This window comes from Falco peregrinus, chromosome 19, assembly GCF_023634155.1.
Source record: "Falco peregrinus isolate bFalPer1 chromosome 19, bFalPer1.pri, whole genome shotgun sequence".
Classification (NCBI taxonomy): domain Eukaryota; kingdom Metazoa; phylum Chordata; class Aves; order Falconiformes; family Falconidae; genus Falco; species Falco peregrinus.
Genome location: NC_073740.1, coordinates 5,670,668 through 5,696,629, shown reverse-complemented (window position 1 = coordinate 5,696,629; position 25,962 = coordinate 5,670,668). Strand labels below are relative to the sequence as shown.

The 25,962-nt window shown below is 61.7% G+C and overlaps 3 protein-coding genes across 6 annotated transcripts; all 3 read left to right on the top strand.

Moving 5' to 3' along the window:
- Window positions 1–4,047: 4,047 nt before the first annotated feature.
- LOC129782920 (methanethiol oxidase-like) lies at window positions 4,048–9,769 on the top strand. The gene is made up of 11 exons (XM_055792453.1): window positions 4,048–4,226; window positions 4,593–4,705; window positions 5,423–5,608; window positions 6,129–6,249; window positions 6,340–6,522; window positions 6,855–7,033; window positions 7,388–7,466; window positions 7,755–7,876; window positions 7,977–8,069; window positions 8,319–8,437; window positions 9,081–9,769. Exons 3-11 carry the CDS (start codon window positions 5,441–5,443, stop codon window positions 9,241–9,243), a joined length of 1,227 nt encoding a protein of 408 aa, XP_055648428.1. The 5' UTR covers window positions 4,048–4,226; window positions 4,593–4,705; window positions 5,423–5,440; the 3' UTR covers window positions 9,244–9,769.
- Window positions 9,770–13,349: 3,580 nt separating this feature from the next.
- Window positions 13,350–20,449, top strand: LOC101913463 (methanethiol oxidase-like). The gene is made up of 11 exons (XM_027796553.2): window positions 13,350–13,395; window positions 15,252–15,364; window positions 15,703–15,888; window positions 16,430–16,550; window positions 16,753–16,935; window positions 17,489–17,667; window positions 18,278–18,356; window positions 18,447–18,568; window positions 18,685–18,777; window positions 19,033–19,151; window positions 19,238–20,449. The coding sequence occupies exons 1-11, from the start codon at window positions 13,389–13,391 to the stop codon at window positions 19,398–19,400; spliced, it is 1,365 nt and encodes a 454-aa protein (XP_027652354.2). The 5' UTR covers window positions 13,350–13,388; the 3' UTR covers window positions 19,401–20,449.
- A 48-nt stretch (window positions 20,450–20,497) lies between these two features.
- RFX5 (regulatory factor X5) lies at window positions 20,498–25,809 on the top strand. Of its 4 annotated transcripts, none has more exons than XM_055792343.1 (10): window positions 20,538–20,667; window positions 21,527–21,657; window positions 22,263–22,296; window positions 22,716–22,798; window positions 22,959–23,084; window positions 23,301–23,417; window positions 23,825–23,906; window positions 24,133–24,340; window positions 24,545–24,639; window positions 24,754–25,809. In XM_055792343.1, the coding sequence occupies exons 2-10, from the start codon at window positions 21,539–21,541 to the stop codon at window positions 25,729–25,731; spliced, it is 1,842 nt and encodes a 613-aa protein (XP_055648318.1). In that variant the 5' UTR covers window positions 20,538–20,667; window positions 21,527–21,538; the 3' UTR covers window positions 25,732–25,809. The 4 variants fall into 4 exon arrangements, with proteins under 4 accessions (XP_055648320.1, XP_055648318.1, XP_055648317.1 ...); XM_055792344.1 differs by having other exon boundaries at window positions 20,545–20,667; window positions 24,136–24,340; XM_055792345.1 differs by having other exon boundaries at window positions 20,498–20,667; window positions 24,545–25,809.
- Window positions 25,810–25,962: the final 153 nt, after the last annotated feature.

Genomic DNA, 25,962 nt, shown 5'->3' with positions numbered 1-25,962 from the left:
ATGAACGTGACCTTTCTTTGCCTTAAGGGAGTTGCCGGGGAGATAAGGATGCAAACGTAACTTTCTGGTTGTTTCTTAAAGTATTTTGCATAGGAATCATGGCTATTGCAGAGAGTGGAAAAGGGTATCGATTAGGTTGTTTCACCATAGATAAAAACACTCTGTTCTGCGATAGAAGAGCAAACCACTGACACATATTCTGCCTTCACGTTCCTAGTAGGATGAATAGAGACTGACCAGAAACTCATCCAGGGGAGCGTACATGAGTCCTCGGAGCGTAACCTGAAATGTTTAGTTAAACTGCTCTGCTCAGCGTTTGTATTCCCAGTCTGCATTTCCTTCTCCATCAGCGGAGGAAAGTCAACCGTTCTGGGTTTTATTTCATTTGTGTAAGCCTGGGGTCGGATCTGCAGTGCTCGCAGGGACCTTTCAGGGAAGGTGCTAATGCCTGTCTTTAGGCAGAGGCCTGGGAGAGGAGAAAGAGCAGGTCCTGCTCGTCCGTCCTCCCCAGCTGCGTGGGGCTGCCACTCCTCCTGCACTCCTCTTGTGCCAGATGGAGCGATTGTGCGGCTGCGGGAGAAGGAGCTGATCCGGCAGAAAACCGCGCTGCCAGACAAGTGACTCACCTGCACACTCAGGGCCCTTTGGTGGCCGCCTGAAGCCACTTGTCATTCCACGGTGTCTGAAATGACAACCTAAGGACGTGGCTTTTGGATGGGTTTGTGCAGTCGTAGCTGTGGGCTGTGCTGGGGAGGGGGCTGGCGCTGCTGCCGTGCTTGTGGCCAGACCTTCCTGCTCCCTCCCCAGTGAGTCCCACAGCAGCAGCAACCGCCGCGTTTGGAGGGGAAGGGGTGGCCGGCCCCGCGGTGGGGCGAAGGCGGAGAGGCGCCTCGAGGGAGAAGCGCTGACGTTGCCTCCAGCCAACCTTGCAGGCAGCACGTGGACGTGTGTTGTGATGCAACGTGAGTCGGGAAGCGAACGCCTTCCCTGGGGAAGGCGGGGAAGGTTGGAGAGTGCTCCTGTCGTCGGGGGAGTTCTTGCCTGGGCATCCAGAGCAGACTTGGTGTTCTTGGTGTGGCAGGGTCTTCTCCTGACGCGTTTGTGTGCTGTGCCAGCCTGCGCCAGATTGCGCCACCTGGTCTTGCCCATTATCAAAATTACAGCGTGTTCTTCCCTATCAGGGTTGGGAGAGACGGTCGGGAGGAGGGGAGCAGTTGCCGCCTCCGTGTGGGCTGTCCAGCGAAGCCCCTGATTGCTCCTCCATGTCACGGCTTCCCATCCGTGCCTGCCACAGGGAGCTGTTCCTGGGCCGAGAGCAGACCGCACCGACTGCGTTCGCTGCTAACCATCGCTTGCTTGCTCGTCGGTGTTGCTGAGCCTGCTCTTATCCTTCCTACTATCAGTTTTAATGAGAAAACTCTACACCCCGCAGCTTGGTTTTGCGAGGGATGCCAAAGACGTCACCGAGGAAAGCCAAATAGGATGACCAGCGCACTTTGTTAATGAGCGGAAGACTAATGAAGTTTTTAATTAGCAGGTGTGCAGGGGTGAGAAGAAGGTGCAGTGAGACATGCACATCGTGACAGCAGAAGCATTGCGCTAAAGGCACCAGCTGCGCGCTTGAAGTTGCCCCTGATGGAGCAGGAGCTTCTTGTGCTTCGCTGGCCCGGGTCGTGCTTCCCACCAGCCGGGCAGACCAGGGCGGCAGCACCTCGGGGACGCTGCCTGAACCTCTCTGTTGGGTTTGGTTGGAGAAGGATGGGCAGCTGTGCCCAGCTCAGAGCAGTGGTGAGCAGAGAGGAGGGAGACGCCGTGTGGAGCTGCTCCGAGCTGTGGAGCTGCTCCCGGACCGAGGGCTTGCTGCCATGGTGTTAGGCAAACGCCAGGCAGCCCCTCATTCCTGCAGGATCCCTGCTGGCCGCTCAGCCTCCAGCTCAGCTCAGGCTAGTGCGCGCTGTGTTCTGCTCTGCCTTTGGCCTGCCTCAGCTGCTGGACTTACAGGTCTCGTTGCTGGACCAGAGCTGCCGCTGCATCCTCCCGTCAGGCCTGGGTGTCCTTCGGTGAGCAGCATCCCCTGGTCCGTGTTCCCTGGAGCCTACGCTGAGGCCGTGCACCCTGTCAGCCTGGAAAATGAAGTGTCCGCTCTTTGTGGAATGAGTGAGCACCAGCCTGCATCAAAGGCTCCCATTATTCTCCTTTTCTGCTGCCTGAAACAAGGCCTTTGGCCAGCTGGTCCCACCTGCCTCTGGGCAGTGCGCGAGCGCTGGGCGCTGGTGCCAGGCTGCTCCCGTGTCTGCCTGTTGCACGTTAAAAGCGCTGTTCTGGAAGCAGAGCGCCATTAATTACAGCCCTAGTGAGACAGGCTATCTCTTCTGATGAGGATCTCCTGAGGGCTGCTTTAATGGCGCTGTCAGATGTGTCTGCATTCCTATGTGGAGCAATTACGTACCCCGTGTAATTTGCCCACTGGTTGAGGCGTTCTTCCACAAGATACGATACTCATTCACGTTCCGTGGCGCTTGGTGTTTTCTTCCTGCTTTAGTTTGGCAGCTTGTGGCAGCCAGGGTGCTGGTGGTCTCAGGAGGGGACCCTTCTTCCAAAATTCTTCTCTGCAGCACCTCAGGCCCTTTAGGAGAGATCTCTGCTCTTCCCAGGGGTGTTTTGTGGCAGTTTTGTCCAGTTTGTATGTAATACAGCCGCACCGGTGCCAGGCCCTTTGTGGTGTCGGTGCCTGCTGTGGGGCTTTGGTATTCCTTGACCAGACGGGTGGGGAGGGTACGTAGCTACTGGCCAGGCACTGTTTTGCTCTGCTGAGTTGCCCCGAGTCCTAAAGGTTCCGATTTCCCACAGGTGGGCTGACGTCCCCCCGTGGAGATGCCAACCTGCGAGGCGACGGGCACGTCTTGACCTTGCAGGTGCTGCATCAGCAGGGGCGCAGATGGCGTTTGCCCAGGCACCCATTTCCAGCCTGGTGTGTTCCTTCGCTGTTCAGGAGATGCCGGCAGCTCCTCCAGTCTCTTCTGCCGTCAGCACTGTTGGAGCCCCCTGCCTCCTCTTGTGAGCCCTGTATCCCAGTTTGCAGCCCTCAGGGCTCCAGAAGCCTCTTTTGGGTAGAGGCGCCTCTGGGCTGGCTTGCTGAGCGGAGCCCAGGGAACCCGTGATGCCTTCAGCTCGCCCCCAGACAGACGTGCCTTCTCTCGGGGTCTGGATTTCAGAGGTGCCTTTGGTGCCCTCTCTACGTTTACACGTTGTTGTCTCCAGGAGCCTGCTGGTGGGGACGCTGATCTAGATGGGCTTCCCATCCCTCGTGCGGAATTTGCAGCCGCTGCACATTTGTGTGGCAGCCACCTGGGCACGGGGGATGGCTGCAATGAGCTTGTTTCTCAGCCGGGGCACGGGGGCCTCCAGAGCCTGAAGAAGTCCACTGGAGATCACCAGAGCGCCAGGATCAGATACGGGAGGCTGTGTTTAGGGAAAAGACCTGCACACACCAGCAGATTTTTCCTCTAGATTGGTGGTTAGCAAGGCGGAAAGAAGCCGCAGCGCTGGTCTGGCACCTCCCAAACGCCGAGGAGCGATGGCTCCTCCCTTGGCAGCTGCTTTCTCCCCCCACCCTTTTGCCTTGTATATAAGGCCCCCTCGGAGCAGCCTCGGCACAGCACATCCCACTCCGGCGAGGCAGACAGCGAGCCGCACCTCCAGTCCCAGCACCTCTGCTCCAGGAGAGTGAACATGAAGGGCATCCGCATGGGTAAGAGATGCTCTGCAGCCTCCCGCAGCCCACAGCAGCTCCGAGCCTTGTGGCTCCATCCTGGACCGGGCTGCAGCCACTGCCTGGGGGCTGCGGACATCCCCCCTTGGACCCGAGTCCCCGCTGGGGACTGGCAGGTCTGTTCCGCTGCAGGGAGGAGAGGGGTGGCACTGGAGTGTGGCACCTTGTCCGGCTGGGGCCGAAGGTTCTCTCTGTTCTGGGACGGCCCTGGTGGCGCTTCAGGGAGGATTCCTCTCCTGGGTCGGGGGGTCGTCAGTGCCATAAGCGGAGCAGGGGCCGGTCACAGAGGTCCCCGTTGAGAGCTGGGGTGGGAGAAGGTCCCTTGGGTGGGACAGAGGCTTCCGAGTAGGCACCGTCTGGGACGTGGACGTTTCTCATTTTATTCTTCTCCCCAACCCAGACAGATGCAGAGCTCAGTGCTACGAGTACCCCACCTGCCCGGAGGCTGTGAAAGGCAAGTCCTCTCGAGCGTGTCGTGCAGCGGGTGGTGTTTGGGAGAGAGCTCCCTGTTAGTGGAGACCCCCGTGAACGTGTGCCGAGTCCCCTCCCCCAAAGGGGCAGGACGGTACCTCCGTGGAGATCTTCTCCGCTGTGGTTGTTCTCGTGCCTCTGGGTCGGTAACGGAGCCAGGGTTGGGCAGTTGTCAGTGCGCAAGGAGGAAGGGATGGAATAGCTGCAGGTCGTTGCGTTCAGCTGCCTGTAGGAAGGTCTTGGCATCCAGAAAAGTGAGTTCAGTCTTCTCTGAGGGTCTGCTGAAGCTTTTCTTTTCCCGCCTGGCTGGTTCACGGCGTGCTTTAACACAAGCTTTCCTTCTACGCAGCTCCTAGAGAGGAGGTTGCCTACGTGACCTGCACCTACAGGGAAACCTGCGTGGAGCAGCCTGACTTCCTGGCCACCATTGACCTCAACCCCAGATCTCCCTGTTACTGCCAGGTACCCGTGTCCCTGCAGCGCTTGCCTGGGATGGTGCCCAGCTGCTGGCTCTGTGCTTCATGGTGCCTCGGCATTCGGGACCTTTCCTCCTTTTTGCTTGGGACTCCAGGTTGCTTGATAGCCACCCTGGGATGCCAGGCGTCTCTCTATGCCTGGCACCTTCTTGTCTTGGGCATTTTTCTCTCCTGTCCACCGTTCCCTCCTGCTGCCTGGTCATGCCCTGCCAAGACCCATCTGGGAAACCCCTGGTGAGTTCTGTCACAACAGGTCTCTCTCTTGCTTCTCCGCGGTTGTACGTGTGAGAGAGGGCTGTTGTCTGCCTGCAAACTCACCTTCCTGCTGTCTTTGCGCTGTCCTGTGTGTGCCTGGCTGCGGTTGAGTCGTCTCCGGCTCGGTGTCCTGGGGACAGGTCGGCTCTGACTCACTTCCCAACTCACTTCCCGAGAGTCTTGGTGCTGCTAGTGAGCTCCTGAGCACGTGCTCTGGATCAGCCTGTGGGTGGCTGCTCGGCATGGGGAACGGTCTCCTCTCAGCGGCACGCCGTGCCCTAACGCGGAGCAGCAGCCAGTGCACGGAGCAGTGTTCTCATCCCGGAGCTCTGCAGGCAGTGCCAGGCGCGCAGGTGGAGGCTGCCAAGCCAGAAGCATCTGCCAGCGTGAGGGTCCCCGTTTCTCCCTGCCTCCCTGTGCGAACCCTAACTCTGCCTTGGCTGCCTAGGTGATCCACCGCCTGCCCATGCCCAACCTCAAAGACGAGCTGCATTCCTCGGGGTGGAGCGCTGGCTGCGCCTGCTTTGACACTGCCACACCGAGAAGGAACAAGCTGATTCTTCCCTGTTTGATTTCCTCCCGCATTTACGTGGTGGATGTGGGTTCCCAGTGCCGGGCTCCCAAGCTGTGTAAGGTATGCCTCAGGTGACGCAAGGACAAGTTTCTGGGAAGGAGTTGGGAACTGGTGCTTCTGGGATAATACACAGGGAAGAAGGGTTCCGTCTTCATTTCCTCTTCCACCCCGATTTTAGGGAGCTGGGTCACGTTTTCCGCTCGGCTCTCTCCTTTCCAGACCAAGGAAGGCTCTGCTCATCCTTGCGTCCCTCTCTCTCTGCCTGTTGCGTTCAGAGAGCCTAATCGTGGGCAGTCACGCCCCGCACCACACCTGCCGCCCCAGCAGTGCGGTGGACAGACAGGCTGTGATGGGTTCGGTGTTGCTGCATTCTCCTCTGCGCAGAGGGGCAGCTCAGGGGCTTCTGTGCTCCTCTGCAAGGAGGAGCAGCCCCTGGCAAGTGGGAGTCCTTGGAACGAAAGCTCCCGCAAGCATCGGAGGTTTGCAGGAGTCTCTGGTGGCCAAAGGCTCTGCCAGGGAGCGTGAAATGAGCCGAGCAGTCGCCGGCTGAGGTGTGTGTGTCTGTGTGACCTTTTCTCAGATGATTGAGCCAGTGGATGTCTTCTGGAAGTGCAACAAGGGATACCTCAGCGTAGTGCACAGCCTGCCTAATGGTGACATCCTGATTGCCAACATGGGAGACCCAGCTGGCAACGGGAAAGGTACTTTGCCCGGCGATGACTCCACAAGGAAACGGGCTGCTTTGGAAGCGGAGTACGCGATTGATCGTGCGTCCCCTTTTTGTGCCCCAGGTGGATTCATTGTGCTGGATGGAGAGACCTTTGAGCTGAAGGGGAACTGGGAGAATGAGTGTGAAGCCCCCCCGACTGGATACGACTTCTGGTACCAGCCGCGCCACAACGTTCTCATCAGCTCTGCCGGACTGGTCCCGAAACGCGCGGGACGCGGGTTTAATCCTGACGACTTGAAGAAAGGTGAGGGAATGCGGATGCAAGTGCTGAGCCAGAGCTCAGCGGGGTGGTGGGAGGGTGCCGGGGCCGTCAGAGCGAGAGCCGGAGCTGGAGAGGGGGGACAGGCAGACGTCCCCACGAACGGCCCGTCCTAGAGGCACGGCTGCAGGACGTGCAGCGCCTGTCCTTATCCCAGGCTGGTCCCTGCCCTCTCCCGCTGCTCCCTCAAGCGCGGTGGCTTCTCTGCAGGCTCTGGCTGGTCACTGCCAGGGCTGTCCCCGAGTGCGAGCATTTGGGGAGGGATTAGTCTCCACAGGTGGCCCCTCATCTTCTGACGTGGTCTTCCTTTTCCGCAGGGGTCTTTGGGCGCCGCCTGAACGTGTGGAACTTGTCCTGCCACACCCTCACCCAGTGCTTCGACCTGGGGGAGGACTCTCTGCCCCTGAGCGTGAAGTTCCTCCACAACCCCGATGCTGCCGAGGGATACGTCAGCTGTGCCCTGAGCGGCATTGTCTACCGCTTCTACAAGTGCGAGGCAAGTGTTCTGCCAGCAGCCGGGGAGACCCGGCCGTGGGGAGCTTCAGGGCGACTGGGAAAGGCACCGAAGAAACGCGGGGTGGCGGGGAGAAAGGAGGAGGCGTGTGGAGAGGGCAGCGTGCGGAGCCAGCTCCGGACCCTTAGGCTGGGGGATTCATCTGAGCGAGGAGGCTCAGCCTTGCTGCTGCTGTTGGCCGGTGCCGCCCCAGCCGTGCCTGCTCGCCGTAGCTGGGCACAGCGGCAGCTTTCCTCCGGCAGCTTTGCCGGCTGCGCAGGCGTGCGAGTGCCGGGCAGCGCTCTCGCCTGAGCAGCCTGGAGCACTCACAGTGCTGTGCCCATATTCCTTGTGCAGAGAGACAAATGGGCCGTAGAGGAGGTGATTCGGATACCGGCCAAGGACGTGACAGGATGGATTATGCCCAAGATGCCAGGTCTGTGTGCCCCGAGGGGTGTTTATATTTTCCCTCCCGGAGCACTGTGTCGTGCAGCCCGGCAGAGACCCCTCACTGACCCGCAGCGCCGTGCCGCGCAAAGATGGCAGAAGGCTTGTCGGAGGGGGCAGGGGCTGTGCAAGCCCTGAGGAGGCACCGCTGCCCCAGCTGCAGCCTGCGCACTCGGGCGGCTCTCGTGCACCATAGGCACGACGTCCAGGGTGGCAGGGAGAGGCGCGTTCTCTGTGGGTGCTGCCTTCTCTGGAGCTTTTTGTTTGTGTGCCCTAGCCTTCACGGTGGACCTCGTCATCTCGACGGATGACAAGTACCTGTACCTCAGCAACTGGCTGCACGGAGACATCCGCCAGTATGAGCTCTCCAAGACCTGCAAGCCCAGGCTGGTGGGGCAGGTAAGGCGGGAGCGGAAGGGCTGGCACCGCTGGGTTCCTTAGGAGGGTCTGGCGGTGGCCGCGTGACAAGGCCACGTGTCTCCCCCTGCCTCGCTTCCAGGTGTTTGTGGGAGGCAGCATCCTCAGAGGGGGACCCGTCACCGTGTGCAGAGACGAAGAGCTGAAGTGCCAGCCGGACCCCTTGGTGGTCAAGGTGAGCTCCGTGGCCTCTTTGCCCTCTGGTGTCCTTTGCGCTTGGGCTCTGCTCGGCAAATTCCCTGCCCGCGGGCTCTGGGGCAGGTCTCCGCTGCAGCGGCCCGTGTGCCCGCAGCTGCTGGCCGCTTGCCTGCGCTGGCAGGGGAGGCAGCCGCTCTGCTCCGCTGCGCTCCGCTCCCTGCTCCGGCTTGTGCTTGGCTGCTGCGGGAAAAGCCAGTAACGCCAGGGCTGTCTGTTGTGCCTGCAGTGCAAGAGAGTGTACGGCGGCCCCAGTAAAATGCAGCTCAGCGTGGACGGCAAGAGGCTGTACGTCACCAACTCCTTCTACAGCACGTGGGACAAGCAGTTCTACCCGAACTTGGTCAGGTGAGAAGCGCTGGGCAGGCGCGAGGCCTCTTTTGCACGGCCCCTGCGTTCCAAAGGGGAAAGGCGCCTCGCTGGGGGGGCTCTGAGGACACCTCTGTGACTGCAGGGGACGGGGCCTCCTAACGTGGTCCCCGCAGCTTCCTCGGGCGGGATCTCACGTGCGCCTGACCCCGGCGCCCCTGGCCGAGCGAGGTGCAGCTGCCGCCTGCGTGGAGCCGCAGTGCCCGGCCTGCGCTCGGGAGAGCCCGGGAGCGCTCCAGCCGGGAAGGCGGAGAGGATCCGCCCGTGGAGCCCCGGCAGCCAGGCCAGGCCGCTCTGGCAGCGCCTCCCCAGGTGTCCCCCCCAGAGGTTTTGGTCTGGCAGAGCGGGCGATGGTCTCTCTCCAGCGCAGAGCCAAGCTCCAGCCCGCCTGCCACGTCGTTCCCGGCGGTTCGCCCGCGTCCATCGAGCATTCAGGGAAAAGATGTGAGCGCGGGCGTGTGGCCCCGCTGGAAGGGAGCTTCCGCGCCCTCCTCCCTGCGGAAGAGCAGATGTGAAGGAGCCGGCCTCCTCCTCCATACGGAACGGGGAGGTGCGGGCAGGAGCCCCGAAACAGGGCCCTGGCTTGCTTGCCTGTGACCGCTGCGCTCTTGTTCCCTCGCAGGGAAGGCTCCGTCATGCTGCAGATTGATGTGGACACTGAGAAGGGCGGCCTGTGCGTGAACAAGAACTTCCTGGTGGATTTTGGGAAGGAACTCAACGGGCCTTGCCTTGCCCATGACATCCGCTTCGCTTCCGGAGACTCCACCTCCGATATCTTGGCCTAGGCGCCCTGCGACAGGCTCCCTCCTCCTCTCTCTTCTGTGGTGCAGCCGTCAGGGAGCAGCGTAGGATCGTTGGGTTCGGGGGTCCCCACGCCTTGCTGGAGTCTGGGTTTCTGCTGACAGGAGCTGCGGGAGCTCCGCGTCACCGCGCGGGGCTGGGTCAGGCAGAGCAGTGCACGGAGGCACAGGGCACGTGGTCAGCGCTGTTCCCAGTGCCGAGCGGTCCCCGGGCCCGAGGCGCGGAGCAGAGCCGGGGCAGCTGCTGCGGTACGGAGCTGTGCAGCGTGCGGTGCCTCAGAAGGAGGGGAAGCACCCACTTTGTCGGCGTTACTGTTCTTCAGCCAGGTCGTTCCTGGACACTCTTCCCGCGGCACGAGAGCCTCCTGGCTGGCTTCTCAGTGCTGGGGCCACTCCGCGTCATCCCTCCAGGGCTGTCACGCGCTTGGGTTTGGAAAGAAGTGCCTGCTTCCTGACACCGGTTTGCTCCTGTCTTCTGCTTTAAACATGAATAAAATTGTCCTTCGCATCAGCTACATCTTCATGCGTCTTGTTTCACCAAAGCCTTTCTAAGCTCTTTTCAGCAGTGGGCAGTGTTCTGGTCAGGGTTTCAGAATTCCCTAAGCCCACAGCACTGGGCTGCCAGGAGTGCCTGTTAGTTTTCCTGCAACCCAGAGGATGCAGTCATGGGGTATAATGTGAATGATCATAAATGTTAGTGTTTTACATACTTACCTTGGAAGAAAAGATCTTCACTTTCCTTCTTCACACTTTTTGCAGCCCAACATGTTGCTGCAGCTCTTCTGTGCACCCTTAATGGTCCCAGGAGGAAACCAATCCCTTCTGGAGCAGTTCCACAGCTCCAGCGAGCTGTCAGAGAGGTCGGGGAGGAGCTGCCTCCTCGCGGCCGCTTCTCGCTGCCTGGGGAGGTTGATGTTGGACGAGGTCTTGGGTGTCAGGAGCTGAGAGATGTCCCTGACGCATGGCTTGAGCGTGGTACCGCGGTCTGACCCCCCAGTGTGGCTCGATGGAGGGTCTCCTTGGGGGCGTCCCTGCTGGTGAGGTGGATTTGGAAGGCGCCTGCTCTCACCGCCCCGCAGACCCTCCACAGCGGGTGTCTCGGCAGAGGTGCTGCACCCTGGTGCTCCCTCCGCCCTCCCTGACTTGCAGGTGGCCGCACAGCGAGGCGAGGGCTTGGCCGGGGCTCAGGGATGCGTGGGGCCGTGAAGGTCAAGGGGCAGCGCTGCAGCGGTGACCCAGACCCTCGACCCACCGCCAGGCCCTGCTCTGCCCCCGCCGTGTCTCTGCCACTAGCAGCCAGCTCGTCCACCCCCTCAAGGGCTGTCCCGGGTCCTTGGGGCCCGATAGCCGCGTTCCAGGGAGCGGGGGCCGTTCCACGTGCTTGCGCGTGAGTTATCCCGGGAACGTGGGATGCGGTGTGGCTGCGGCGGCCGCATGCACCTGGTGTGGGGAGGCGGTGAGTTGGGGTGGCTGGCCTTGGCTGCTCCGACTGTTCCCTCCAGCGGTTCTTGGGAGGACGTGCTTCTCCCTGGCACCAGCACCCTCAAGCCCTTTGCAGCTTCTAAGAGCTGTCCATGTGGAGAAGCACTGCTGCATCACCCCCCTTCCCTAAGGGAGTCAACCCTCTCAGGGCAATCCTGCTGAGCTGCAGCAGACATTTCTGTGGAAGGTGTGTGAGGTCAGGTGAAGCCGGGCTGCTGCTCATACATGTCTTGTCCTTTGCATTTAAGCCCTATGACCTCTTGGAGCAGCTTTCCTTGGTCGGAGGCAAGGTGGGACACAGGAGCTGTGCTGAGCACCACGCTGCAGACCCGCAGGGTTGAGCATCAAATACAAGCATGTGAGTGCAGGAGAGCCTGAGCCGAGGCCATCGATCATTTTGCTGGCAGCCTTCACGTGTGAGGGGCTGAGAGCCTCTGGTGGCGGTGACCGACTGACCGAGCTTGCTGGTTCCAGGGCACATGCTGGAGAGGACACAGCAGCAGCCTGCCAGACATGATGTGCCTGCGAAAGCTGAGCATCCATGCACAGCCCTTAAAACCAAGCCTGTGACGCCCAACTTCGCAGCCACAGCAGCAGCAGGCACTGACTAAGTCAGACGTGTCATGGGGAAAACGGGCACGTTGCTTCTGCCCTCCTCCCAGCCAGCAAATTAACATCCCGCAGTAAACAGTCATCCTGCAATTAAAAGACACCCAGTCTTCACTTTTCATTTTCAGTTGTGATTAACATCTGCAACCTCATAAAATTATTTCTGTGGTTGGGAATGCAGTGCTTGCCCGTCCCTCATCGGGGCACTCCGTCAGCCCCATGGGGAGACTTGAGATGCTGCTTCTAGCCCGGGATCGGAGGGGAGCAGCCTGCTTTCCCTTGATGACTCCCAGCCCTTGCTTTTCCTGTGTGGAAGAGCACGTGCATTGTGGAGTGCAGAAGCAGCCCCGGCCCCTTCCCCTGTGGGAGGGGAGGAGGTTCTGCCAGCACTGAAATTGCTTCCCAGCATGTTTCCAGAGCTGGAAGACGCTCAAGGCTGCCCTGGTACCTCCCACACCCCAAGGTGTGTGGATCCTCCCCTTGGCATCCTTTTCCCAAACCCTCCTTCTCCCCATCCTGCTCCCCATATATCTGAATCCCTGTGGAGCTGCACCTTCTCTCTTGACTTACTCCCAGCAGGCGTAATGCAGGCGGGACCATCTCCTTCTGTGGCTCCACAGCAGGCGAGATCCAGCACAGGTAAGGAATCTCCGTCGACCGCGGCTTGCTCCTGGGGGAAGGTGCTTGGGACTGTCAGTGCCTTGCTGCTGCCTCCTGGCCGCGGGCTCTGCTCCGGTGTCCTCCGAAACTCAATTGCAGCTGGGTCTTGTGGTTTTGTTACTCTGACACCCAGAAAGCATAAAATAAAAAGAAATGTGGGGATGAACGCGGTGTCTCCTCTGGCCAGGAGAAGGTTTCTTTTCTCAAGCTACTAAAAGCAGCACGAAACGTTTAGATAGACTGATGATTAAAAACCTTCTGACTATTCTCTCCTTTATTCAGCTGCAGCTTGTGCAGGCTGCGCTTGCTGTGGTCAGATGCACCACAGCCGGCAGTCCATAGTGTAAAGTCTGGCTTTGATGGGGTGTTTTTGCAGGAGTAATATAAGGAGAAGCTGGCTGGAAGGGTTGTTTGTCCGTGCTTCAGGCAGCAGCGTTTCCCTGGAGGATCAGGGACACAAGTGATAAAACAATTAAGAATAAAAACAAATAAGAAGCTGATGCAGCAAAGCCAAGTCCTACGATTTAGCTGGGGGTTTCCCTCCCTCCCCTCAGACTTGCCATTGCAAATGGGGAAAAAATATCCTTGTGGTGGTGGAGGCTGTTTCCTAACCACAGTAAGAAAATTCTCTCAGCAGTTTTAAAGCCTCTTGGAGAACAAGGCTGGCAGGGTCCGACGTGCCCCAGAGACCCGCGGCGGCATGGCAGGGACTCCCAGGAGCTGGCAAGGCGGCTGCACCTCGAGCACCCAACGTCTTGGGTGGAAACAGGGCTTTCTGTGCGAAAGCTTTGCATGAGTGCCCCCAAACCATGGCACAGCAAAGAGGGTCAGGAGGAGCTGCAGAGCCCAGCCCCGCAGCACAGGGATGCTTGATCCCCACTCTGCTCCCAGGAGAATCCTTTTCCCTCCCTCTGCCCCTGGAACAGCAGCCTGGCCATGCTGCCTTTTTCTTCCTCACTGCCTCCCCTCCTCCTCCTCCTTGCAGAAGAACCTCAGAGCTCCCAGCATCTCCTTGAGGCCGTGCGAGCCTGGCGATGCCCCTGCGTGTGTTGAACCACCCTTGCTCTCCTCCACAGGGACACGGTGGGAGGCAAAGCAGAGACACGCAGCTCTTCCCTTGCACCTTTCTGTGCTAGGAACATGCCACCGGCATCACTGGCTGCCCAGAGCCCCTTTCTGGGGACGGTTTGGATGCATCCTGGTTCACCTTGACCATTGCCATAGAGTGGGATCATGTGCAGCCACTCCAGTGAGCAGCTCCTTTGTAAAAAAGGGGATTAAAAGAACCCATTGTCATCTCATTTCTGTTTGTTTCTGTTCTTCTCAATGCAGAAAAGTGTGGAGCGTGTGGTCCTGGCTTCGCCTCGCCTGTGGATGCGATGAAAGGCAAGTCTGAAATCCTGGGCAGGCAGGGAAGAGCCCTGTGCTGCCCATGATTTAGATGATGATTAAAACAACGCTTTCCAGAGGGCATTATCAATTAACTCCATTCTCCAAGGAGGCTCCCAGCAAGCATTAGGGAAGCGATGGTTTCGTGATGGTTTCGCTTCTGGCCTGTCCTGAGGTCAAACATCAATCGCATAATGACAGCTTGGTGTCAGAACAAACCTTCTTAGGTTTCACGATGGCTTGGGATGGGTCATAACCTGCAGAAAAGACACTTGTGGCTTCCTTGTGCAAAACCAAATGGGATTTTTGAGTTTCTCAGAGGCGACTGTATTGCTATAGCCCCACAATGCCACCACAGGAGCTAAACACAGGGAGGGAAGGGGAATAATCCTGATTTTCCATTGCACCCTGTTCCTGATGGCTGGGAACACAACATGGCAACACTTCCTTGTATAAAAAACAGCCTCCCGGGCTGCTTCCTTACAAGTCTGGACACTGCCTGCGAATCCTTCTTGCTGTGTTGCCGAAACGCTGGTGCTCTGATGTGCAGAGACTGATGAATGCATCATCTCCAGCTATCCCTCCCTTAATCCTCTTCTCTAGGGCTTAGCAAACGCATCCTTGAAACCCTGGAGAGCTCTGGAGCTTGATCATGATCTGTGGTTCCGATCCCTGAAACGTCTTTGAACCAAGAAAACAATGAAGAGATGAGTCTTCAAAACATCCCCGCGTGTTGGCAGGGCTGGACAGTGATTTAAAATTAATAGCAAATAGCACAAATCCCACTGACTCTGCCACTCTGGCAAGTTCCCTTGGGAACTGTCTGGTTGCTTCAGTGGTGCCAAGTAACTCTGGCACCCAGCAAGCTCTTCCACACAGACATCTGGAAGGTCAGGCTCCAAGCAGCTGGCGAGAAGCTCCTCGGTGTGCCCTGGGTGCTGGGGTTTGGATCAGACCCCAAGGTCCCAAATCCCCTCTCTGTCCCTGCTTCCCACTTGCTTTCTCTTCCTCAGCATTTCCTAAGCCAGCTCTTCCCCACCAGCCCTCACTTTGGCAGCGCTTTATCCTGGCACAGCCTGGAGCGGTACCACCTCCGCAGCCCCGAGGAGGCTCGCTGGGGTCTGGATCAGTCCAGCAAAGCCGATGGTGCTGCCTGCCCTGGGCAGCACGGGCAGTGCAGGCAGCAGGGGCAGTGTAGGCAGCACAGGCAGCGGCTCCAGCTGGGGCAGCAGGGAGCGTGGCAGACCTGCCACTCTGTCCCGCTTTCAGCTGGGATGGAGTTGATTTTTTTCTTAGCAGCTGGTGCAGTGCTGGGACATCCCTGGGGCTGAGCCCTTCCCTTCCCAGTGGGATCCCTGTAGGCAGGGAGCTCTCACACCATGGTAGATTTTCACAGCTCGGCAAGACAGGGGGATGGCGAGGGGCTGGGGGGGGCTTTCTGCCTTTGGCTTCCATCTGGCAAGCGCTTCTCCGGTGCTTCAAGGCTTCTCCTGTGTGGCTGCAATGGAAATGAGGCCCAGTGTGGTTTGATTCCTGACTGATAGGGCTGGGCAAGGGCTGGCCCGTCCTCGCAGGCACAGGGTGATCCCAAAGCCGTGGACTTCCTTAGGGACTCTGAGGCCCAGAGATCCCTCCCCAGGGCAGGGGATCCGAATAAGCCCCAACCCCCGCAGGACAGAGCCCAGCCTGGTGCCTCTGGTGTGGCCGAGATGGAGATCCAGCTGCCCCACACGCATGGGGGAACCCATCGGCTCCCCAGGAGGGCGATCGGGCCTGACCGGAGACTCCTGCAAGGGGCTTGTTTTGTCATAGGTGGTTCTGCCGATGCTCACGCAACATTTCTGTCTTGAAAGGTCCCCGGGAGGAGATTGTGTACGTGCCCTGCATCTACAGGAACACTGGGAGAAAGAAACCTGACTTTCTGGCCACTGTGGATGTCGACCCCAAATCTCCGCACTACTGCCAGGTACCAAAGGCTTTATCTCGGGACTAAACTGGCCTGGGAAGCAGCTCGGTGCTGGTCCTTCGTGCTCCCAAAGCTGCCGGCTCCGTACCGAAGGCTGGTGCTTGCCCAGTTCTCCCCGAGGCTCTGAGCCTCCCTGTGCTTACAAAATGCACGTAAAATCCGCTTCACACCCCATCCTTCATGTCCCCTGTCACGCCACTCCCCTCCGCGGGGTGAGACTTGCCAGAGGCATCCTGGCCCTCTAGTGATGTCTGCAGCGCGCTGAGCATCTTGATCCGCCCGCGGTCCTGTGCTCGGCAGAGGAGAGACTGGTGTAGGCAGGGCTGGGGGCTTTGCAGGTGATCCACCGCCTGCCCATGCCCAACCTGGGGGATGAGCTGCACCACTCGGGCTGGAACGCCTGCAGCAGCTGCTTCGGGGACGCCACCAAGAAGCGGAACCGCCTGATCCTGCCCAGCTTCGTCTCCTCCCGCATCTACGTGGTGGACGTGGGAACCGACCTGCGGGCTCCCAGGCTTCTCAAGGTACCCGGGAGGCGGTGCCGGTACCCCGGACAACCAGGGTGGTGGCTTTTGGCTGTGGGAGAGCCAGCCAAAGAGGCTTCGGGGTGTGTCAGAGCTCTGCAGCGCCTTGGTGGCAGTATGGGAAGGCTGTGGAAGGTGCTTGTTCTGCTGGTGTGCGAACACTGAGTTCTCCTCGGTGGGCACCATGCATGGCACTGCCCGGTGGGTGCACAGCCCGTGCCTCGCCCGTGCCGTGTGTCTCCGGAGGAGCCCTGGGCATCCGTGTGCCGCTTGCCCTGAGCCTGGGTGTGGGGGCCCCACTAGTGGCTGGCAGCTGGTTCCTCAGGGCGCCCTGTGTGCCGACACGCAAGGGGACGCAGGACCGAGCACGCTCACCACCCCTGGCTGTGTGGCAAGTCCCGTCTTGAGGTCAGGCAGGAGCCGGCCACAGGCTGACAACCGGCCTGTGCACCTGCATCCAGTGTGGCACGAGCAGCCTTCTCACCCGGGACCGCCTGGCACGAGGGACGTGACGGTGACGGTTCCTGTGACCTGCTGGCAGGTTGTCAACTCGGAGGACGTCTTCTGGAAGTGCAACCTGGGCTACCCCCACACCTCGCACTGCCTGGGCAGTGGTGAAATCATGATCAGCACCCTGGGAGACCCGGCCGGCAGTGGGAAAGGTACCCCAGTCCCCCGGGGAGAGGGGCAGGAGGAACAGTCCCCCCATCCAGAGCTGTCCTGGGGGCTTCATCCAGGTCCCCCAGCCCCTCCAGCAGCCTGCTCCGCAGCGGTGGATCTGTCTGTTGCTGCTTGTTTTACAATGTGTAAACGGTTGACCTGGGTGGTTTCCTCTCCACCAACGTGGTTTTGTTTTTGCATCAGGCGGCTTTATCCTGCTGGATGGCGAGACCTTTGAGATTAAGGGGAACTGGGAGAAAGGGGACAAGATCCCCCCAATGGGTTACGACTTCTGGTACCAGCCACGCCACAATGTCCTGATCAGCACCGAGTGGGGGATCCCAAAATGCCTGGGGTATGGATTTGACCCGAATGATCTGAAGAAAGGTGAGTAAACAGCGGTTTAAATACTCCGGGAGAGAGATGCTGAGCAGCACCGCAAGGCAGCCAAATCTCCAGCCTCCCCTGTTGCTGGTGAGAGCTGGCACTAACAGGCAGAGAGGACCTGTCCAAGATGAATTCCACACCAATTCCTACGCATCCCATGGGTTTCAAAAAGGCCAGCCCAGCCCACCTGAATGCACTTCAGATGTGAGCGGCAGAGGTTCAGCCCAAGGCAGCCCCTGAACGCTGGTGCTGAGCTGGACGTGGGGCTGGGTCTTAGCCGTAGGGACGAAGGATGAGGCCCTGCCTCAGCCCAGCTCCCGCCCAGAGGTCACACCGCCCTTCCCAGCCCTGTCCCAGTGGGATGGTCCCCACTGGACGCTGGGCATCTTCCCGTGGCTTTTGCCAAGGTCCAAAGCAACTGGTGTGTGCTGGTGTGGAGACCAGGGGGTCTGCGGAGCTCGAGGGGCTGCGAGCTCACCTGAACCATAGCACATCTGCCCGAGACCCTGCGCCTCGCAGCATCTCCTGTGACCCCTGCTCTGCCCTGCCCCAGGGCTTTACGGCCGCCGCCTCAATGTCTGGGACTGGACCACTCACACCTACGTCCAGGCCATCGACGTGGGCGAGGATGCGGCCCCCCTGGAGATCCGCTTCCTCCACAACCCCGACGCTGCCGAGGGCTACGTGGGCTGCACCATCAGCAGTGCCATCCACCGCTTCTACAAGACCGAGGTACGTGCATCCCGTACACCGGGGGCTCGAGGGAAAGGGGTGCTGCCCCTCAGCTGACCAAGCCGCGTGCCGCCACGCAGCATCCTGCTTCCCGCATCCCCCACCGTCCTCCCAGCCCACCTCTGGTCCACGCCACCTCCCTGTGCCGTGCGGCTGCCTCTGCACCAGAACATGAGCTGGCTTGGGGGAATCTCACCACAGGACTTGTCCTGACTGGCAGCAGTTTAGGCTAAAATGATTTAATTTAAAGATTTATTTATGCCTTTGTTGCGGACTTACAAAAGCCCAAGCAATGTTCTTCTCGGTGTCTGTTGTTGTGTGTAATGGTGAACTGGGTGAGCAGAGAGAACATTTTTCACCAAACCAGCTCATCTGGCTGGAAAATTAGATGAGTTTTTGGCCCCAAACACCCCCCCTCCAGCCCCAGAGCCCATCCTCCCCATGGCTCTGCAGAGCCAGAGGTGGCTGGCAAAGCAGCAGAGCTACAGCCCTAGGGGTTAGGAGTGGTGGATGTGCCCACACAGCATTGGCCCCAGCATCAGGTCTTATCCTGCCTCTCCTGCATGTGCTGAGCCCCCTGGGGCCGTGCTCTGTCCCACACCTCCCGCAGCAAGGAGACTGGGCAGCCGAGAAGGTGATCCAAGTCCCCAGCAAGAAAGTGGAGGGGTGGCTGCTCCCGGAGATGCCAGGTCAGTCCAGGTGCTGAGGGGCTCCCGGGTTCCCCCGGGCGCTGCCGTTGCCGCCGGTGGTTTGCGCAGCTCTGTCATACCCTCCCCAAGGCTTCATCACCGACATCCTCATCTCGCTGGACGACAGGTTCCTGTACTTCAGCAACTGGCTGCACGGAGACATCCGCCAGTACGACATCTCCGACACCCGCAAGCCCAGGCTGGTGGGGCAGGTGAGGCAGCGGGGGGCTCCTGGTCACATCCTGGTGCTTTTCCTCCATCTCTTGGGGACAGCCGGGATCAGCCCCTCCTCGCCGCCTCAGCCACCCAGACCTTCGGTCTCCTGCAGGTCTTTGTGGGTGGCAGCATCGCCAAGGGGGGACCCGTCACCGTGAGCAGGGACGAGGAGCTGTGGTGCCAGCCGGAGCCATTCTCCATCCAGGTGAGCTGTGCTGCTGGCACCTCACGGGTCTGCTCTACCGTGGTGGCTGTGGCAGCAGCACCGCTGCTGGGAGGTGACGGAGGTGGTCCCTGGCCCTGTACTGCTGCTGGGGGGGACACGGAGGTGGCCCCCTGGCACCTTCTGGCACTGCTGCTTGCTCAGGGGGACACGGAGGTGGTCCCTGGCCCTGTACTGCTGCTGGGGGGGACATGGATGTGGTCCCTGGCACCCTCCAGCACCGCTGCTCACTCCCAGGGGAAGAGGGTGCCGGGGGGACCGCAGATGATCCAGCTGAGCTTGGATGGGAAGCGGCTGTACGTCACCACCTCCCTGTACAGCGCCTGGGACAGGCAGTTCTACCCCGACCTCATCAGGTACGAAACCTCGACAGACGAGGCGGGTGCTGTGCACCTGGCTGGGGGCTGAACCCCCCCCAGCCCCCCGCTCTCCCCCGCCCCAGGGACGGCTCCGTCATGCTGCAGCTGGACGTGGACACGGAGCGGGGTGGCCTGGCCGTCAACCAGCGCTTCCTGGTGGATTTTGGGAAGGAGCCCGACGGGCCCTGCCTGGCACACGAGATCCGCTACCCCGGCGGGGACTGCACCTCCGACATCTGGGTTTAGGCCCCTTCAGCTGCCCCCGGAGCCTCTGAGCGCCCCCAAACCCCCAAACACAAGGGCACTCCGGGCGCTCAGCAATAAATCTGGGGGGCTGCCGTCCCCGCAGCTGCAGCATCACGTCTTTAAGTTCTCTCTATGAGCCAGGAAACAAAATATGTGACCGAACCAGGGCTGCAAGGCCGCCAGCCCCTCTGAACCGATGGGGTGTTCTTAGTGCGCCCCTCGTGCTGCTGCCTGTGTTCCCCTGAAAAAGCAAACCTGGTTTGTATGCTGGGGCTGGCACCAGTGCTGCCTGCGTGAACATGGGCTGCATGCACGCATGGCAGGTATGCACCGCACGCACACGCCCAGCATATGCAGCACACGCACACATATTGCATACCCATGCTGCATGCCGTTCATGCTTACACACTGTGCACGTACTGCGCAGGCACCTGCTGCCCACAGGAACACACTGCACACACGTGGTGCGCACACATGCGTTATGCAGGCATCACATGTGTGCACTGCACACCCACACACCACATGTGCACCCACACATTGCATACGCACTGTGCACACAGAGTGTGCACACTGAATGTGGGCCTTACACCCACTGCATGTGCAGGCACAGCACAGACATTGCATGCACGATGCATGCACACTTGTTGCACGCAGGTTACATGCACGTTGCATGCACAGACCCACTGCACACCCTTTGCAGGCACGATGCATGCACAGACCCGCTGCACGCACATTGCACACACGATGCATACACAGACACGATGCACGCACATTGCACGCACGATGCATGCACACCCTTTGCACGCACGATGCATACACAGACCTGCTGCATGCACATTGCACGCACGATGCATGCACACCCGCTGCACGCACGTCGGACACACGTTGCACGCACACGCGCGCTGCACGCGTGTTGCACGCGCCCGCGTTGAACGCAGACGCACCGCACGGGCACGGGCTCGTTTACACTTGCGCTTCCTGCTTCGGCCCCACCAATCAGAAGCCTGTTACTAGGCAGACTTCAGCTGACGCACGACCACTCCGGAGGCCGACGCCGCTTGTATCCGGGTAGGAAAACCGGCGCAGCCAATGGCGTTACAGGACAGCGCCGTATCCGGGCGGGCCGGCGGCGGCGCGGCCAATCAGAAAAAAGCGGCGGCGGGCGGCGGGCGCGTCCCGCCGGGGCGCTGCACTTTCGGTTCCTGTTGCGCGCGGGGTGGCGGCGCGTGGCGGGGACAGGCCGCGCCCCGGCTGCAGCCGCCCGCAGGTGGGTGCGGGGGGGGGGCCCGGCCCGGTGCGACCCCGCTCCCCCCGGCCCGGCCCGGTGCGACCCCGCTCCCCTCGGCCCGGCCCCGGCCCCTCCCCGGCAGCTGGCTGCGGCGGGGCCGCGCTGTCATGGAGCCCCCGGCTCCCTGGGCCTGCCCCTGGTGTCCCTGCCCCTGGGGATCTGCCCTCCCGGTGTCCCTGGGGACCCTCCCTCCTGGTGGTCCTGGCCCCATCTCCCTGGGGGCCTTCCCTGATGGTGTCCTTGCCCCTGGGGGTCTGCCCTCTTGGTGTCCCTGTCCCTGGGGCCCTCTGCCCGCTTGGCGTCCCTGTCCCCATGCCCCTGGGGCCCTCTGCCCGCCTGCTGCCCCCATCATCCCTGCCCTCCTTTCCCCGTGCCCCCAGGGACTGGCACCCAGACCCCACGGCACTGTCATGGTCCCCCACAGCACCCCCAGCCTGGGGACCTGCCCCTCCGTCCCGTCCTGGGCACGCTGCTCGCTGGTGCCACCCAGACCCCGTGTCCCCTGTCCCCTGCCCGGAGCGGGGTGCCTGGGGCCGCCTGCAGTCCCTGCTGCTGGAGACACCCCTCCTGGGACCCCTGGGGCCATTCCCATCCCCTGGTGGCTCCTGTCCAGCTGAGGGAGCTCAGCCCACCCAGCTGGGGCCCATCCTCGGTCCAGGGTGGATGGGGGCCACGGGCAGGCACGTTCCGGGCTGCACCGAGCCCCCCAGCCACCCCCCTCTGCCCTTCTCCCTGATCCCAGGCCGGAGGTCAGCCCTGCGGGGGCTCAACAGCTCTGAAGGGGGTTTCTTCCCCCTTTTTTTTTTTTCAACTGTGTCTGGTTTTCACTTCCCAACAGGAACCAAATGTGATGGCTGACGAAGAGCTGAGTGCCCGAAACCCCAGGAAGGGAAGCTTGTCCCCCAGCAGCGCCCGGGGCAGCACCGCCGAGTCGAGCACGCTGCTGCAGGAGCTGAAGGGCATCATCTCGTAAGGGCAGCGCTCGCTTTTCCCGGGCACCTCTTCCCGTTACTCTGAGCCTTACCAAGTGTGGGTTAATTTAATAAAGTTGATTAATGTGCAGCCCCGGGGCCCAAAGGGGTGAGCTTTGTGGTGCCATGGCACGGCCTCAGGCATGCCCTGCTCGCTCTGGTGCTGGGTGCTGTACGCGGGGCACAGCCCCGCGTCGCCAGCTGCGTGCTGCCTGTTTCGGGTGCAGAATCAGTTCAGGGCTTCACAGTAGTGCATACTGTTCTACTGCAACCCTGTGGGACGTGGTTTTACGCCTGCTCTGCTCTCCCTGGGGTTAGGGTAGGGCACAGAGCGCTAGAGCAGGGTGGTGGGCACACAGGGAAACGCGGAGCGTGGGGAGAACGGGCTGTGCTGGCCCATGGGTGCAGGTGGCCTTTGGCTCTCGGTGCTCCAGTATCCCCGTCTTGGCATTGCTGCTCACGCTGGGGCGCACGTGTGGGGTCTGGGAGGGCGTGGGGACGGCACTGTCCTCGGGAGCTCTGGGGAGGGGGGTTTGAGGAACACCCGGGCACTGCGGTGTCACCCTGCCCTGCACTAACGCCGCTTGTCTCTGTCCCGCACAGCAAATCCGTGCAGAACAAAGTCGACGCCATCCTGGTGAGTGCCGCGGCGGCATGTGGTGCTGGGGGACTGAGCGTCTCCATTTCTCTCCTCTCCCAGCTAAACTGAACCCCGGGGATTTGCCTGACCTCATTTCCCATCGGGTCAGGGTCTGGCTGTGGGGATTAGCCCCGAGAAGCCCCTCGCCAGGGGGTGGCACCCACTCCCCCAGCCCTGTGTGGGACGACCCTTTCCAGTCCCCTCAAGGGGCAGTCTGTGGCTTCGTTGACGTGGCCCCCTCGTACGCAGGCTGTGCCCACACTGGCAGAGCTGCTCCGGTCTCAGTGCCCCATCCGTTACTGCCGTTAGGAGCGTAACGAGAGCGCCGCCTGCATCAGGTGTTTCTCATTTTGGACCCTTAACCTTTCTTTATCTCTGGTCTGTTCTCCCCCTCCCTGTGGACCCTTTGACCGTAGCAAGATGTCCAGAAGTTTTCAGACAACGACAAGCTCTACCTCTACCTCCAGCTGCCCTCGGGACCAAGCTTGGGAGAGAAGAGGTGGGTGCTGGAGCGAGCCAGGGCCGGGGCTGGGAGAGCAGGGGCTGTCAGGGTGATGGGGGATACAGATCACAAGAGGCCAGGGAGAGAGTGGCACAGCTCTGCCTTCTCCTGTTCTGCTTTTCTACTAAATGTTTGTCTCCGGCTTCCACGAGAGCAGCAGTAGCCTGGACCTGAGCTCGCTGAGCACGGCCGAGTACATGCACGCGTGCAACTGGATCCGGAACCACCTGGAGGAGCACACAGACACCTGCCTGCCCAAGCAGGACGTTTACGACGCCTACAAGTGAGCGCAGGGGCTGGCCTGGTGCCAGGAGCGTCCCTCCCTGGGGCCGGGTTGTCCATCGAAGCCTGGCGGGGAGGTCGGCTCAGAGCCTGGGATAGTTTGGGAAGGGCCCAGCACAACGCGGGGTTCGGAGACGAGCCGCATCAGCAGGGAGAGTCCGTTGCAGAGGGCAGCGAGACGGGCTCGATGGCTTTAACCCCCAGCTCTCCCTGGCAGGCGATACTGCGACAACCTCTGCTGTCGCCCTCTGAGCACCGCCAATTTCGGCAAGATCATCCGGGAGATCTTCCCAAACATCAAAGCCCGACGGCTGGGAGGCCGGGGACAGTCGAAATATCCTTCTACATGCCTGGCTGGCCAGGGCAGCCCGGGGAGCTGCTCGGGCTGGTGGCAGCAGCCGCTGCTTCTCCAGCTTCTCCCATTTACAAGTCTGTGTACGAGGTGGTATTTTGTGGCTTCTAAGGGGGTCTGGCTCCTGGTTTTTCTGCTCCTGAAGGTTCAGCTCAGTTGTCCCCAGGGCTTGGAGTTGCCCTGTCCTTGCCGTACACTCGGGGTGGCCTGGGGTAGCTGGCGGCGGGCAGGGAGCCCCCCGAGAACGGGGCAGCCCAGCTTGACGTGGGGCCGGCTGCCGTCGCACCTTGGAACAAGCCCATCGTGAGCCCCGCAGCCGCGTCCTGTCGAGCTGTGACCCCATTGCGGCCGTGTTCGTGTGACAGCGACAGACCTTAACCCGGCCAAACGTACTGCTACAGCGGGATCCGGAGGAAGACAGTGGTCAGCCTGCCGCCCCTGCCCAGCCTGGACCTCAAAGTGACAGAGACTGTAAGTCCTTTGCTGCCCCCACGGCTTGGCTGCTGTGGCGTTCTTTTGGTGGGGTAACGAACTCGTCGCTCGTTAGATCTGACGAAGGCAGGGGGTGGAGGGACGCCCACTTCGGGAGCAGGTTCTGCTCTGTCCTGTGAGCCTCCCCGAGGGTGGAGGGGGAGCTGCCTGGCCCCGTTTGCACCTGGGGTGTCGTGTCACCGGGGGGGCTCATGGCTTGTCCCAGCAGCAGCAGTCGGAGCTGACGGACCTGGTGCAGTCCTACAACAGCGAGGTGATGGAGGCAGCCTGTGCCCTGACCTGCGACTGGGCCGAGAAGATCCTCAAGCGTTCCTTCAACAACATCGTGGAGGTGGCCCAGTTCCTCATCCAGCAGCACATCATCAGCTCCCGCTCGGCCCGCGCTGACCTGGTCATGGCCATGGTGGTCTCAGGTGGGTGGGATGGAGCCCCGGCCCCGCTCACACCTCGGGGGCTCACCCGGACCCCCTAGGGGCACAGATGCTTTGGGAGATGGGGTCCCCTGGGGCACGGGGTCCCCTTCCAGCTGCCTGTGGCGTGGCTGAGCTGCTGCCAGCCCTCGTCCACGGCTGAGCTGCCGAGGGGCCGTCCCACCTTTGTCAACTGCGCACCCCCAGAGAGCGCGGAGAAGATCCACCGTGAGAGTCGGACCCCATCGACGGTGAAGAACGGTCTGGACACTCCAGAGAGCAGCGACCGGAGCCAGGGGCAGGTGAGACCCCACCGGAGCCGGGTGGGGAGCCAGGACCCCCTGGGTCCCCCGCAGCCTGAGGGGGCACGCTCGGGGAAGCAGCCCGGCTCCACCGCGACATCTCTCTGCCTGCAGATCAAGAAGGACAGCGGCCCCAAGCCCCCCATCCCACCCCGGCCTGAGAAGAAGAAGCCTGCGGAACCCCCCAAGCTGGCCAGCAGCCCCCAGGTGAACGCCCTGGTTGCCCGCCTGCCCCTGCTCCTGCCCCGCATCCCGCCGGCGGAGCGACCCACGGCACCCGGTGCTGCCGCCGTCCGTTCCTCCCCTCCTGTCCTGGCGCCCAAAATCACGGCTGCCCCCCTGGGGGGCACCGTCAAGGTGGCCCTGCCGCTGCCGGTGGGCACGGCCTCCCCCTCCCTGCCCCTGGGGCTGGCCCCGGGGGCCAACGGGCCAGCGGGGCTACTGAGCCAGCAAGCCGCCGTGCCCGTCCTCAACGTCCTGCTGCCCGGTGTGGGCGTCCCCGCGGCCGAGAGCCCCGCCAACCCCCGGAGCGCGGGGAGTGGCGAGGGGCTGGGCCCCCCAGACTCGCAGCGCCCCAGGGCCACCAAGCGCCCCCCGGAACCGGCCGCTGAGGCTGCCCCGCAGAAGCGGCGACGTGGGCGGCCGCGGAAGAGGCCAGAGGAGGCGGCTGCGGGGGAGACGGAGCTGCACCGCGGGGTGGCTGCGGGTGCCGATGGCGGTGGCGGTGCCATCAGCCCCCTCGGGGACGGCCGGGCCGGGGGCTCCCTGCCCACCCAGGTCAGCGTCATCCAGGATGGCAGGGCCAAGGTTGCTGCTGATGGCCACGAGCCAGCGGCGGAGGAGGACGTGGTGGCAGCACAGCGGAGCCTGAGCGAGGCCGGGACCCCCATGGGTGATGGCGGTGCTGCTGGGGGCTCCAGTGCCCCCCAGGATGGGGGGGAACCCCACATCCCCCCACACGATGGACAGACACAGGCAGGGACTGGTCCCCCTGCTGCTGCCTCCCAGTCAGGGGCTGCATCCCCTTGTGCCCCCATGTCCCGGGGGGGGTCACCGGCGTGGGTGCGGCTCTGCGCCCACCCTGGTTCTTAGCACCCCCCCCAGCTGCCCCCCAGGACCCCGCCGGGTGCGGGTGCCCCCCGTGCCCCCCATTAAAAGCTGAGCACTCCATCCATCTTGTCCTGTCTGTGGGCCGTGGCGGGTCGGGGGCAGCGGTGGGGCTGTCCCCCGGTGGGGGGGGGGGTCCTGGGACCTCGGGGGGGGGTGGGGTGCTACCTTCGCCCGGGGGGGATCAAGGGCGGGGGGGGGGGCATGGGGAGTGGG

What these genes read in the sequence shown, in the direction of transcription:
- LOC129782920 (XM_055792453.1), top strand. Translation starts at nt 5,441, where the DNA reads ATGCCCAACCTCAAAGACGAGCTGCATTCCTCGGGGTGGAGCGCTGGC. An exon ending in GGGCTCCCAAGCTGTGTAAG is followed by an intron (nt 5,609 to 6,128) that starts GTATGCCTCAGG and finishes ACCTTTTCTCAG; the next exon opens with ATGATTGAGCCAGTGGATGT. An exon ending in TCCTGACGACTTGAAGAAAG is followed by an intron (nt 6,523 to 6,854) that starts GTGAGGGAATGC and finishes CCTTTTCCGCAG; the next exon opens with GGGTCTTTGGGCGCCGCCTG.
- LOC101913463 (XM_027796553.2), top strand. An exon ending in CCCGGCCGGCAGTGGGAAAG is followed by an intron (nt 16,551 to 16,752) that starts GTACCCCAGTCC and finishes TTTTTGCATCAG; the next exon opens with GCGGCTTTATCCTGCTGGAT. An exon ending in AGCCCAGGCTGGTGGGGCAG is followed by an intron (nt 18,569 to 18,684) that starts GTGAGGCAGCGG and finishes GGTCTCCTGCAG; the next exon opens with GTCTTTGTGGGTGGCAGCAT.
- RFX5 (XM_055792345.1), top strand. Translation starts at nt 21,539, where the DNA reads ATGGCTGACGAAGAGCTGAGTGCCCGAAACCCCAGGAAGGGAAGCTTG. An exon ending in GAGCTGAAGGGCATCATCTC is followed by an intron (nt 21,658 to 22,262) that starts GTAAGGGCAGCG and finishes TGTCCCGCACAG; the next exon opens with CAAATCCGTGCAGAACAAAG. An exon ending in ACCTCAAAGTGACAGAGACT is followed by an intron (nt 23,907 to 24,132) that starts GTAAGTCCTTTG and finishes GGCTTGTCCCAG; the next exon opens with CAGCAGCAGTCGGAGCTGAC.